Below are 13284 nucleotides of genomic sequence, written 5' to 3'. Positions count from 1 at the left end.
TGTATCCACCAATATATCAGAATTATCCACAGTAACCGTTTTAGTTGCCGATTTAGATTTGTTCATTCTAATGTTTAACGCAAGACCAAGAATAAACTGAGTTTGCGCTGCAACTTAAAAATAGATTTTAACCCTTTACCCCGACAGGTCTACAACTTTAAACATGTAACTCAGATGAGTAAAGTAATCTACAATACACCTCACCCTGACATTAACCATGTTGCACTAAGTTAAAAACTGAAACTAAACATTTTGCAAGAAATAAAAGGTTAAAATGCAGCACTAAAACTGTTACACTCCTCTTCATATGTAACTCTCTTCATATGAAAGCATAGTTACAAGAGTTGTTCAGTTACCTCAGTATAGAAATTGGTGCCATGTTACTTTTGTTCAACCTTTCACATTTGGTTATTTAAATCAAATGTTAAATTCTAGTTTTAGGACTCTTAACACTTAATTTTCTCCATCAAAAGTCAGTAGTTACCAAAACAGTATTCTATTCATTCCCAAAGCCAATAGGAGATTAAACTAAATAAGTCAGGTTGTTGATTATAAAGGTTTCTTCAGATAATTGATAATTTTCTGGTGGTTCTTATTTTCCATAATGTTTTTGAAGTTTACTGTAATGCAAGATTGGGTTTAAGCTTTTGAAGATTTACCTTTTTTGTACTGCCATCATAATATGCCAATTTGTGGCTGTGGCTCAAAAGCTTAATATTCCAGACTAGTAGTTTGTCTCCATCTGATGAGCTCAAACATTTTGAATCATTCAAACTGGAAACCAGCCATGGGATTTCAGAAAAACTGCAGCCACTGATCAAATCATTGTGTTTAACACATGAGGGCAGCACTGACTCAGTTTCTACAGCAAGACAACCAGTTTCATAGACCCACACATTTTAAATGACTAGAATAAATTAACTTAATTCTTACGGTCACCTGATTAAATAAAAAACAGGATTCAAATACTCTGCTTAGTTCATTCTGCAGGTCTGAGACTTAAGGAACAACAAGACAGTAGCTGATGTTTATTTTATTGAATGTTGGCATAAAGTTGGTCGATTTGAGGCTGGAACAGAACTTTGAGCTCGGCTCTTTTGGCTTTGAGGGTTGGAGTCAACAAGCCGTTCTCGATGGTGAACTGCTCCGGGTGGAGGTGAACATCTTTCACCTGGAATTAAATGTGTAGATGGATTGATTTTGGTTAGATGGTAGAGATAAGTTAGGCATTTGTGCAGTCTTGCAATTCTGACACAATTAGGGTGGATAAAATAAAAAAATGTTGCCAACTCATTGCATTGGATACCAGAAACCATCCATACCTGCTCAAAGGATTTGAGTCCGGCTTCTTTTCCCAGTTTGATCATGTCTGAAATTATAGCCGTCTTAATTTTCTGAAAGGAGAAAAGAGAAAGTGTTTTTATTATTGTGGTTCCAAATGGCTAAAAAGACAATTCAACCCTGCTCTTCTTTCAGCAAGTGTGGTTTGACTTCCAACTGGAGTATGGAATTAAGTTTCCTGCAGCCCCATCTCCCCGAGTCAACGTTCATCTTACACGTGATTAGTGAAAAGATCCGGAGACTGAAACATTACCGTGTTCTTGCACAGTTCTTCAAAGGAGCCTTGGATGCCAAGAATTTTTGCAAAACCTGGTAGAACATCTGCATCAGGAACCACGATGGCGATCAGGCAGGACTGCAGACAAAGAGTTAAGTCAGGTAGAACTATAATTTAAATGCACAAACTGCAGAAATGTTTACCTGTAAACTGTCTCCATGCACAAATACTTGAGCCACAAGTCCACAACGAATGTACACATTCTCAATCTTCTCTGGAGCTATGTACTCTCCTTGAGCAAGCTTGAAGATATTCTTTTTGCGGTCGATAATCTTCAACACACCACTCTGTCAAACAAGTCACAGGATTACAACAATGTTGTTCTTTGATTTTATACAACTCAGACTTGTGATTAGGAGTAAGTAGACGATAGCATTGGGCCCTTAAATATTTGAAGGCCCCCATGATGAACACTTAGATGTTTGAGAAGTTCTCCAAAATGAAAATGAATCAACCCTGTCGTTCTAGAAACATCACTGAAAAGGCATCAGCCTGCCTTATATGCCCTGTTGCAGCTGCAGTGAACCATTACATGACTGCAGCAAATAGAGAATGATAAGGTGATCATGAAGTAAAATAAAATTAAATCGAGCCGAGTGTTCTCTAAAGCAAGAGAAGCAGGAAGAACGTTAAAGTCTGAAGCAACACTGGCTAATGTTATGCAATTTAACGGTGCTGCAGAAAGACCGTTCCAGTGATCTGTATCAACATTAATGCTACAGATGAGACTTCAGTTTGTTTCTAAGGTAGAACGGTTCAGCACAGATGCAAAGGGCCCCATGCCTTGCCTGCCTCGTTAAATCCACACTGCTCTGGGGTCAGCTTTGTCTACAGAGTTCTCCAAACACAGACGAGTCTTATTTGACCACCATGCAGAGGTTTGCAGCTGCCATTATTCAGGCTGTAGTCTACATTTACTTGAATCCATATTCTTGGTCAAATATTCATCCTGAGACTTTATTTACCTCTGCTTTTGCCTTTTCACATCGACTGTGCACTCCCCTCTTATTTTAGCATTTGATTTCACTGAACATATAATCACTAAACTTCGATCATATTTACCGGAAGCCATTTCCCAATGTCACCAGTGTGGAGCCAGCCATCTTTATCCAAGGCCTCTGCAGTCTTCTCTGGATCTTTCAAGTAACCTTTGAACACATTTGTCCCTTTGATGCAAACCTAAAAGAAAAACCAAGTTAATACAAGTTTTACATCTCATCCAACAGTAAAGAAATCTAAACTTTTGAAACTTGGCCCAGTCATGCATCGATGTCACTACTTAACCACTGCCACTTGTCAGCGTATGTAGAGAACCTGACAAATATAGCTTTAGGAGGGTTCTGCAACCAAATGGAGGCATGCTGTGCTTAACTTGCAACAAGAACATTTTCATCATGTGCTTTGCATGATTATACAAGACTTCGCTTAAACATTTAATTTCAATTCTAACTGAAAATTGCATTCCTTTGTGGCTCCTACAGTGGCAGATTTTTCCTTTAACATACCTCTCCTTCACCGTTTGAAGCAAAGTAGTTCATTTCCTCAACATCGACCAACTTCAGAAAATTACAAGGCAGAGGCACCCCCACGTGACCTGTAGTAAAGCAGATTCATCCAATACAAACACTGAATTACATCTGGAGGAAGCCACTGTTCCGTTTGAGCTTCATACCTGCTGTGGCATCTCCTGGCATGGTGATGGTGCATGCAGCAGCACATTCCGTCTGACCATAAGCTTCAAAGATCTAAGATCAGAGATTGGGTCAATGCAACTATTTTGAAAACTAATAACTTCCCCTTTAAACTACTATTTATTTGAGTCAGTTTTGGCTCCTTAGAGGTTACAAAAGGTTTAAACCTTAGAGATTTAGGAACCAACATCAGGCTAAAGAAACCAGAAAATCCAGAAAGACTTCCTGAACTCTAGACAAGTTGTTAAAATCGGCAGGATTTTCATAAACTACCACAGTATGCGTTTCAGTGTTGAGACTACCGGTTTTGGTTAGAAGTTTAAATGTTTGATTTTCTGACAATTATGAGTAACAGCTTAATGTGGGGTGTGTGAAATCAGAGTAAAGTAGTTTATGTACATAATCAGTTCTGAAAAGCCTTTACAAGAAAGGTCAGCCTCAAAACATTTGCAAATCCATTTCATTAATATTAGGAGTTATGCTGAAATCAGTCACATGATGAAATCCAAACTTTGATTATGTGAGATAAATGACCAAGTTAAAAAAATTGTTTATTCAAAATAGTATTTTTCCTGCCATGCATGTTATGTTCTTAATATCTAAAGTATTTGTCTTTTTTTTGGGGGGGGGGGGGGGGGGCATGAGATTTAACATTGTCCATATAAAAAGAATAAGCTAGCTTCCTGTATTTGATTAGTTCTTGTTCTTCAAATGAATTGGGAGTTAATTAGCAAAAAACAATTGAAATCACTCTGTAAATTTCACTGTACTTGTGCTCAGTCTGCTTTTACTAAAAATCTGTTCCTGGACCACTTACCAGGATATTACACCAAATCCTGCTCAAATACTTTGCCTTAGACTTGAACTTTAGTTTTAATATTTTCATCCGATTAGGTCTGAGTGATCATTTAACCACTTTTGCATCAGCGTGGTGGGCCAATGTAAAAACCACCATATTGGAAAGGAAAAGCTGAGTGAAGACCTACAGAGGGGTTTAGGAGGTCTTTACCTGGCAGCCCAGAGCAGCCCTGAGAAAGTCCAGAACAGACGGGGATATGGGTGCTGCTCCAGTCACCATGATCCTCACACGGCCCCCCAGAGAGTCCTGAGGCAACGTTCAGAACATTTTCATCTTCTAATTATTGAACCCATCTGCTCTCAGTCAGACAAAGGAGGTACCTGGACTTTATGGAAGATGAGTTTGTCCCAAATGCTGTTCTTCCTGATGATGCCGTCCTTCACCTCAGCATATTTTCTCTCCACAGCAAAGTTCAACAACCATTTCTGAAAGGAAGATGTGGCTCCACTCTGAACCTGGAGACAAATAAAAATGGGAAATTCTGCAGAGAAACAGTCAATGTTAATAGATTGTACCAACCTTGTCGTACACACCTTGTCGTACACACGATTGAGAAGTCGAGGAACTACGGGGAAAATGGTGGGCTGCAGGGTTTTCATGTCATCAGGTAGCAGTCGTATGTCACCCTGGAAGAATCCCACTTTGGCTCCAAAACTATAAACTACAGTCTAGAAAAAAATAACTTCAGTCCCCTCATCAACAATCTGACCTGCTGTTTGGATCTTACCTGAACTATTCTCTCAAACATGTGCGCTAAAGGTAGGAATGAAATGTGGACATCGTCCATGGAAGGAATGACTGATGGCTGAAGGACAGAATCACTGTTGAGTTTCATGATAAAACTGATGTTTGAAAGATGCACTAGCCGCCACACACACCTCAAAGGTTTTCAGGACACCTGCAGCATCAGCAACCACATTCTCATGAGTCAGCATGGCTCCCTTAGGGTTTCCTTTAAAACAAGTGCATAAATATTCAAAGGCCTTAATGTCTGGTAAAAAAAATGATAATAATAAAAGGTAGAATCTTCATCTATGAGGAGTTTAATTTTGAATTTAATGCATTTTCTCCAAGAATTCTATTTAGGGGAACAAAATTTTAGATTTGTTAGGAGTTTTGGGAAAAATTGGCCAAATGATTTTAACAATGAAATCAGTTTGCAAAAAGTTCTTTACTTCAGAATGTTTATGTTTATTTGGCAGATGCTTTTATCCAAAGCGACTTACAATTTATAATCTATAGGGCCTGTTGTGATCTGTGGGGGAAACTGGAGAACCCGGAGGAAACCCACGCATGCATGGGGAGAACACGCAACTCCACGCAGAAGAGCTGCAGCAGAGTTTCGAACCTGCAACCTTCGTGCTGCGAGGCAACAGTGCTAACCACTGCACCACCATGCAGCCCAGGGTATGACACCCTGATTTCAGATGCATGAGCAACAAAGCAGCTTAAAAATGACTTTGATGAAGTAAATGGCTTGTATTTTATACAACACCGTACCAAGTCCTAGATCTCCTAGAGCTTCGTGTGTTATTTTAAATGTAATTTAAGTGTATTGTAGAAGTTTTACATGGCTGATTATCCTTTCTGGAATTTCTAAAGAAAATAAAACCATCCGACTCCTGAAGCCCACCAAGCTCAGATATCTCAATTCATCAGGTTCATGTGGAAGGCTTGAGCTTTAAATGTGCTTTTGCTTAGTTTCAGCTCATTTGTTCAAATCTACAACATTTCGGTAGCTCCACATGGGGAATCTGAAGATTAGGCCATTACCTGTTGTGCCACTGGTGAAGCAAACAATGCTTAGGTCCTCTGGCTTTGGTGGCTGTTAGAAAATTAAATTAGTTCAGTCATTAATGCTACTCCTGTTAATAAAAAAAAACAACTTTAATTTGAAACTTACAACTGGTTTTTGCAGATGCCTTTTCCCCAGCGCCTGGTGAGCACAGAGCAAGTTTAATTATGTTCATGAGCTCAGTTTCAGATGTGTTCAGGATGCATCACCTCAATGTCCTGCAGGGACATAACATCCACCCCACACGTCGCCCCTCTCTCAACCAGCTCTGGGCTGAACGCGTCCATGATCACTATGGCTTTTAGAACAGAAGTATGGCCTTTTTCACGGTTCTGCAGCAGAGTTTCTGCTTTCTTCTGATCATCACAGAGAACAATGGAGATATCCGCTGAAAGAGCAACACGTTCACATGAAGCCAAACATGATCCAACTTTCAAAGACTGAAAATATAGGCGAGATAAAGAGATTAGACATGTTCTCATGAGGAACTCCTGAGGGACCAGGGAGTTACTGGACTTCTTAGTGGCACTGTAATTAGCATTAGAGTACAAGAGGAGCTCCAATTACCTCGGTCAATAATGAACACTAGAGCTTCAGGACCCAGCGTGTCGTATAGGGGAACCGCTACCATGGAGTAGGTGTAACATGCCAGCTCACCGATAATCCACTGCAAGTAAAACCATAACAGTTAGACAAGACAAAAACCTGGAGCAGGTTTACCAAGAATCCACTCACCTCAGGTCGGTTCTGAGCAAAGATGCCAACAAACGAGTCGGTGTTGGGCTTTAGACCTTTGTGAAGAAGTCCTGACCCGAGAAATTCTGCTCTGTCGGAAACCTTGAACAAAAATAACAATTTCTATACAATCTGGGTCTGGTGGACTAGTGGCCTCTACATGGTTCCTGAGTGAAGTGATGCAGAAGTACATCAGCTGTAGTTATGCTTTATGCATCTATGGGCATAAAGTGTCAGTTTTATAAAAATAGGTACAAATATCACTTATGGATCAGCTTAATGTGTTGCCTGAAGACTTTCCTTAACCTTGTCCACTTAGGACCTAATTTGATGTACCTGTTTGTACTTGAGCCACTGGTATGGTTGTCCTTTCTTTCTGTAGCCCAGACATGGTCCATTACCTGTAACAGATCCAGTGCTGTATTCACATTGTTGCAGATGAAGTTGCACAGACAGACACAAGAATTGGTGCACTCCTAGTGGCTGGATGCAGCCTTAAGGCTTGCAGTTAAATGTGCTCCAAAGAAAGTTCAGTCCATGCACTGGATACAATTTTTTTTTTTTTTTTTTAACACATTTAGAACCTCTTGCATCAACTGGGCAAAGGGAAACTTGAAAATGAGAAACAATCCAGCTTAATTTGCAGTTAACACACAATAAATGACTGACCTGAAACGTTCAAGCCTCTCTGAAAAACTTCATACAGGGTCTTGGCATCATCATGGTAATAAGACATCAGGTTGTTGTTGTTCTCCAAAATGGCCGATTTTCTTGCTCCATCCTGAGGACAAAGCACTCGAGGGGTGAAAAGCAATCTTACGAGAAGAGCCTGCATGGGTGCCCTGCAAGCTTTTTTTAAGATGCCATCTACAAGTCGCTAAGTTATTTTCCAATCTCATTTGTGCAATGCATTTAAATATGTCTGAATTTTAAAGACATTGATGGCAAGAGCTCTAACAGGATGCAAATGTTTGTGTTGAAACTTTAAAGTAGAGGTACAATGTGTGATTCAGGGCATAAGGCAAAGCAGTTCAGGAAATAAATGTTATAGCCCCTTTCACTTTTCCCATTTTCTGTTCAGGCACACAAGAGTCGACTGGAAGGGGAGGAGACTTAGGCTCCCCACAATTAATTGTAACAATTTAAGTTAAAACTAGCATCTCTGCCATTCATGAAGTTCTAAACTACACTAGAAAGGAAGATGAATTGAAAATTAATCATGTAAATGTTTCACTCTGCTCCATTGAATTTCTTCTGCACCAAATGTAACGTGGAGGTATTTTACTTTCCTGAAGCCTGAGCGTCCTACCTTGACACCTAGAGACTGCCGTTTGAGGTCAGCTGGAGAGCGAACAGGACTGGGTCGTGAGTTGAGGTAAAACAAGGTTGCAACACCAAGAGTGATCAATGAGATGACAATTGGTGTGGGGAGGGGGGAGAACAGCAACTGGATGATGAAGTCCATGGTGCAGGGCTGGCTGGCAAGACAAGAAATGGTTGGATTTAGCAACATCATGGACACACACACACACCTTATGTAATGAGCTCCTTTACTCTGGGTAATGTTGCCATATAAAGTCCAAAGTCAGCATGAGTCACAACTATTCTTCAGCATCGGTCTCAAAATGCAAATGCATTAAAGTGCACATATACAGAATGAAGACATTTTGTTTTGGTGGCATGTTTAACATTCCATTATTATGTGAATTCTCAATGTTAGGAAGATCTCTGGATGGCTGTCAGCACTTACATCCAATTCAGTTCAAACGCCACACACCCGAGCTGTAGTCATGGTGGTCTTAAAGGCCAGTTAGTGGTTTTGATTTATGTCAACACACTTTGTATAAAACTCTACATGACAGGCATCGGGCATTATGCACTTCATTAAAGAATGCTAGAAATCTGGACAAATGGGAAACTTGTGAAAGAATTAGACAATTCCAGTTTTGTTGTAATTTTCCAAAGATCCAAAATTTGTGGCTGTTGAAGCAAAATGACTTAAGTGAAGTTAAAATTTGAGCCTACTTCCTGTATAACTAACCAAGGTAAAAGCCTTCATAAAGCATTCTGGAGTAGATTGTGGCATTTTTATTTTACATCAACACTGGAAGTAGTCATGTATACCACATGCATTAAAACCTAACATTTAGTTCATGTAGAAGTAGAAATAAATATTGGTGCCAACACCCACTTTATAATTAAACCTCCAACCAAACTAGATAAAGAAATAAAAATAACATTAAAAAAAAAAGTCTTTGACCAAACACATGGCAAAGTGAAACCATTCCTGGTCTACCTGCTGCAGGTCCTCAGGTGTGTCCAGCAGATCTTCTTCCTCTGCTCTGACGAGAGCCAAGCGAACAACAAGAACTCATAACAGCGGACAGGATCAACACATTTGACCTTTGGACATCACTTCCACTGATAAAAGTACCACACAAAACTTGCTCGAGGTGAAGTATAATTTATACTATCCATTAAACTTCCCCAGAGATGTTTTAAACCCCCTTTAGTCAGCTCTAAAGGAGATCAACTTCAGTCCAGAAAGAAAGCACACACCTTAATCTGTGGTGATGACAGAAATACCAGATAGATGTAGTATCTAATGAAAGAACACTAATTATTTTTTAGATTTATCACATTCAAAATGTATCCTTTTTTTTGGACATTCAAAGTCCCAAAAAAATAAAATTCTATGAATATGCAACATTTAACTTACAGGCCTAACTAGTGCTATTTTGCATCTGTAGCTTATTTAAGCACAACTTGATCAGTGGAAATTCCTGAAATCAAGTCAGCACTCATAAATGTAACACCACTAAATGTTTGAGATGGTGAAAGTTAATTACTGTGATTAGATTTAGTCACAAAGGTAAAGCAGCAAGCTCAACAGCAGCCAGAGAAACCACAGTCGGTTAAAAACATGTAGAAATTACTCAAAGACCTTTAGCCCAAATTTACCAATATCAATACAATCATACTAATACAAAAACAACCATTTCAAAAAAGTACTTGATTATATTTAGAAAATAATTAAACTATCTGAGATGTGAAGTGCTGATTTTACAAGGCACTCAGTACAAGGTTCATTAATGAAGTTACCTGGTGGGATTAGCAGCTGCAGTCAGGGATCAGGCAGAGGACAGATCCCCCAGAGGAAACGCAGCTGAATGCAGCAACACCACTAAAGTACAACCTGTCCACCTGCCGTCATTAACACCTAAAACTGCACACAGGTGTGACAACTTCTCGGCACCAGTCAAGGCTAGACCTGCCTCCTCTGGTTCCTGCAGAAAAAAACACACACCCAGCAGAGCAGAACAATTCTCACGTTGATCTCTGCTCTGCTGCCCTTTAAAAAGAACAATTACATTAACTCACACTCTTAAAATAAATGTATTTGTTGTCATTTTCACTGCTCTTATTTTGAGTTTTAACTTCAACAGATTGGAGTGAACTTTCACACTGGATTTATGGATGAGGATGATAACCTCAGATATAAATGTGGAACCTTTGGAATACACTCTGATTGTTAAACCCTAATCAGAAGCATATCTCACTTAAATCTCCCTTAAAATGAAAGGATGTACGATTTAAAAAAACATCCCAGATGAGTGCAATCTCTGACACATGCTGAAGATTTGTAAAAATAAAACATCAATAATGTAAAGCCACCAAATGATGGTTGAACCTTAAATTATTTTTTTTCTTTTTAATTCCTAATCTGATATATTTTTATTACAAAGTTACTTTCGATAGAAATTTGCATATTCAGCAACAACTAAAACAATATTCACCTTGAAAAGATTAAATTTACAAAGAAAAGACTTGTTTTAATATTCAAATGTGAAAATTTTTCTGTTTAAATAACTATGGATTCATTATTTTACTCATTATCTTCAGATTTTTTTTTTACTTTTTAAACATTATTCCCACTGCGAGTATTCAATCCTAGTGAGCCAAAGTTCTTCTCCGTTCTTACATATTATGTGAGAACACGCAATAAGGATGGTTTAATTAAAGCTGCTATGGTGAATCTGCAAAAAAGCTAGGTTTTGAATGCAAACGCGGTCACGGAACACTGACCCTCCCCTTCGCTTATCTTCCTGGACACTTCTGCCAGAACCGGAGAACTGCAATGCTGGAGGAAACAAGATATTGCTAAACACCAGCCACTGTTTTCTGTGTCCAAATGTCTTTTGTTGTCCACGACACAGTGCTCTGTTGCTGAATACACCGGTGTGTGTAATGAATGGAGGCCCCAGAGAAGTCGGCCGGTAATAGTTGTTTTCTGTCCAAAACGTGTTATTGGAAGAGGTTTTTAGACAAATGGGAGAGAACCACTTTATTCACACTTAGTTTTTTTAATCTCCACAATTTATTTATAGCTAAACTATGTCAGAACATTGTTCAGAGGCATAAAAATGTTTAGTTTTACAAATTTGCTACTGTAGTTTTAAAATAAATAAAAAAATCTACTTCTGACTTAGACTGACAAATCTGTGAATCACCCAGGGCTGTGTGTAAAACTGGCCAAGGCGTGTTACATTTTGCAATAAGGATATTATCAAAAGACAGCCATCATTTACACTGAATTAAGTAATAAAACTTGTAAATCACTGACTTGAGAACCTTTGACCTGAAGGGAAACAGCCTTTTTAAGTAGAATGAATAATAAGGGTGTCCACATGAGAGAGAAAGGCCACCTCATAATGTGTTTATAGTGTATGGACTCTAATGGCTAAAATAACAAGCTTCTGTGATCGGGCCGCACTGCCCTGAACTCATAGAAGGTCAAATCCACTCATCCTACCTGAAAAACAAACAGTTCTTTGCTGCTGTTGTTTAAAAAATGCTGATGGCTGACATCACCGCTGATTTAATGACCTGATGTCCAGAAGATGTCAAAAAGAGTCATGTGCTCACATGTCTAAAACATAAAGCTCTGAGATGTTGTATGTCACATGATGGGTACAACTCATGAGGATCAAAACATTTTAAATCCTTTCCCCATTTGTACTTCTAAACTAACCCTCATGCAACAAGTTAAGTTCTAACTTTGTGCAACACTTTAGTGAAGGTTCTCTTCTAATGATAAAATCTTTAATCCAAGCAAACAAGGCCAGGACTCAATGTGTCAAACACCACATCAGTATAAAAGCAGCAAAAGTTAGGTGTTTGTTGTACAAGCGTAAGGAAAACAAATTCGTTGTTAAAGACGAATCTTTAACATGTCTATGTGGATTAGGATGCACATTCTGTCATGGGATTGGGTTGGAGCTCCAACATCTGGTAGGTTTTAAAGAGAACATTGGTCCAGATGTTTTGAGATTGTCTCTTTGGGCTTGGTGCACTACACAAAATCAAACTATTTTTATACACCAAGAAGTCCACAAATCAGACATGAACAGGCATCTTTCTGATAATGGTGCCACTGAAGGAAATAAACAAATATTATGGTTTGTTAATTCAGAATGTTCTTGATTTACTTTAATGTTTTAAATATACACTGTTTAGATGCTCACTTTATGTTCTTGAATATTATTTATTTGAAACAGTACCACAAAATTAAGATTTTAATTGTTTTATTGTTTTAAATATGGAATATTTGCCATTTAGTGACACCTGGCCTAACCTGGAAATGTTCCTATACAAAAACCTGCTGGGAAAGAGGCAGAACCGTGTCCATGCTGATTGACTGTTGAAGTAAAGAAGTGAAGGTAGACAGTATTACAATTGAAACTGATATAAATGATTTAGACAATACATATTCTCAGATTTGAAGTACAGAGTTGGGAAATTTAGTTGCTGGTTTTATTTAATGCCGTGAAACTGAAAATCAAATTGCATCTTTTAGGTTTAATTTTTAATCCCTTTAGAACATTGTTGCACATTCATGCTTTCGTTCTTTTTTAAACACAGAAACAGTTTTGTTTACCTGTTTGTAGCTACAGTTTCGCCGACGGCTGCCGGCTTCTTCAGGCTGACGCTGATGGTGGCGCGTCACTTCCTTCTCCGTTTATCTGCGGGCAGCAGAGGACGTTGTCGCCCTCTACTGCCCGCTCTCCCCTCTCCGACGATGCAATCCCATGCGTGGTCCAGCGTGTAAACTCCGTCGTCCCTGTTCATGGTCCCACATCCACGTCTCCTTATCTCGATTGCTTCCTTGATCCATCTTTTGTATTTCTGTTGTTCGGTGGTTATGATCCGTGTGTTGTCCCAGTCCATTATATGGTTTTCTCTTAAGCAGTGATCTGTTACGGCTGACTTTTTTATTGTACTTTCTGCTTCTTCTTTTGCTGCTCTTGTGTGTTTACGAGTTGCCTCTTTCTCGCACTCCTTTCTGTGTTCTATTGTCCGTGTATTGAGTTGGCGTCCGGTTTCTCCTATGTATGTATTATTGCATATTTTGCATGGGATTTCGTAGATGACTCCACATTTTTGTCCAGCTGATATTTTGTCTTTTGGGTGCACTAGTCTGTTTCTAACTGTTGTGTATGGCTTTGTTGGTGTGTTTATGTTGTGTTTTTTCATTGTTGCTCTTATTTTTTCCGTTATGCCTCTGATGTATGGTAGGGTTATCACT

General features: G+C 38.9%; 1 protein-coding gene across 4 annotated transcripts; it reads right to left on the bottom strand.

Annotated features, from left to right (window-relative positions):
• Positions 1–1017: 1017 nt before the first annotated feature.
• On the bottom strand, positions 1018–9937 carry acsl5 (acyl-CoA synthetase long chain family member 5). Of its 4 annotated transcripts, none has more exons than XM_015962730.3 (21): positions 9801–9937; positions 8008–8176; positions 7368–7479; positions 7035–7099; positions 6699–6800; positions 6531–6630; positions 6173–6351; positions 6072–6104; positions 5942–5993; positions 5047–5120; positions 4896–4973; positions 4702–4836; positions 4489–4623; positions 4319–4414; positions 3291–3363; positions 3124–3212; positions 2681–2797; positions 1762–1905; positions 1595–1696; positions 1323–1394; positions 1018–1171 (listed from the first exon to the last, which is right to left on the bottom strand). In XM_015962730.3, the coding sequence occupies exons 2-21, from the start codon at positions 8161–8163 to the stop codon at positions 1034–1036; spliced, it is 2052 nt and encodes a 683-aa protein (XP_015818216.3). In that variant the 5' UTR covers positions 8164–8176; positions 9801–9937; the 3' UTR covers positions 1018–1033. The 4 variants fall into 4 exon arrangements, with proteins under 4 accessions (XP_015818216.3, XP_015818218.3, XP_015818215.3 ...); XM_015962732.3 differs by having other exon boundaries at positions 8008–8172; positions 9801–9911; XM_015962729.3 differs by lacking the exon at positions 9801–9937 and adding an exon at positions 8995–9040.
• Between the last annotated feature and the right edge of the window lie 3347 nt (positions 9938–13284).

The sequence above is a fragment of the Nothobranchius furzeri genome, chromosome 16 (genome assembly GCF_043380555.1).
Source record: "Nothobranchius furzeri strain GRZ-AD chromosome 16, NfurGRZ-RIMD1, whole genome shotgun sequence".
NCBI classification, from domain to species: Eukaryota; Metazoa; Chordata; class Actinopteri; order Cyprinodontiformes; family Nothobranchiidae; genus Nothobranchius; species Nothobranchius furzeri.
Note: the sequence above shows the minus strand (reverse complement) of the source record. Positions and strands in the feature narration are given on the sequence as shown.

Coding starts and splice junctions, on each gene's coding strand:
- acsl5 (XM_015962730.3), bottom strand. CDS start 8,163: ATGGACTTCATCATCCAGTTGCTGTTCTCCCCCCTCCCCACACCAATT. Junction 7,100..7,367: donor GAGAGGCTTGAACGTTTCAG/GTCAGTCATTTA, acceptor GATCTGTTACAG/GTAATGGACCATGTCTGGGC. Junction 4,415..4,488: donor TCATCTTCCATAAAGTCCAG/GTACCTCCTTTG, acceptor ACGTTGCCTCAG/GACTCTCTGGGGGGCCGTGT.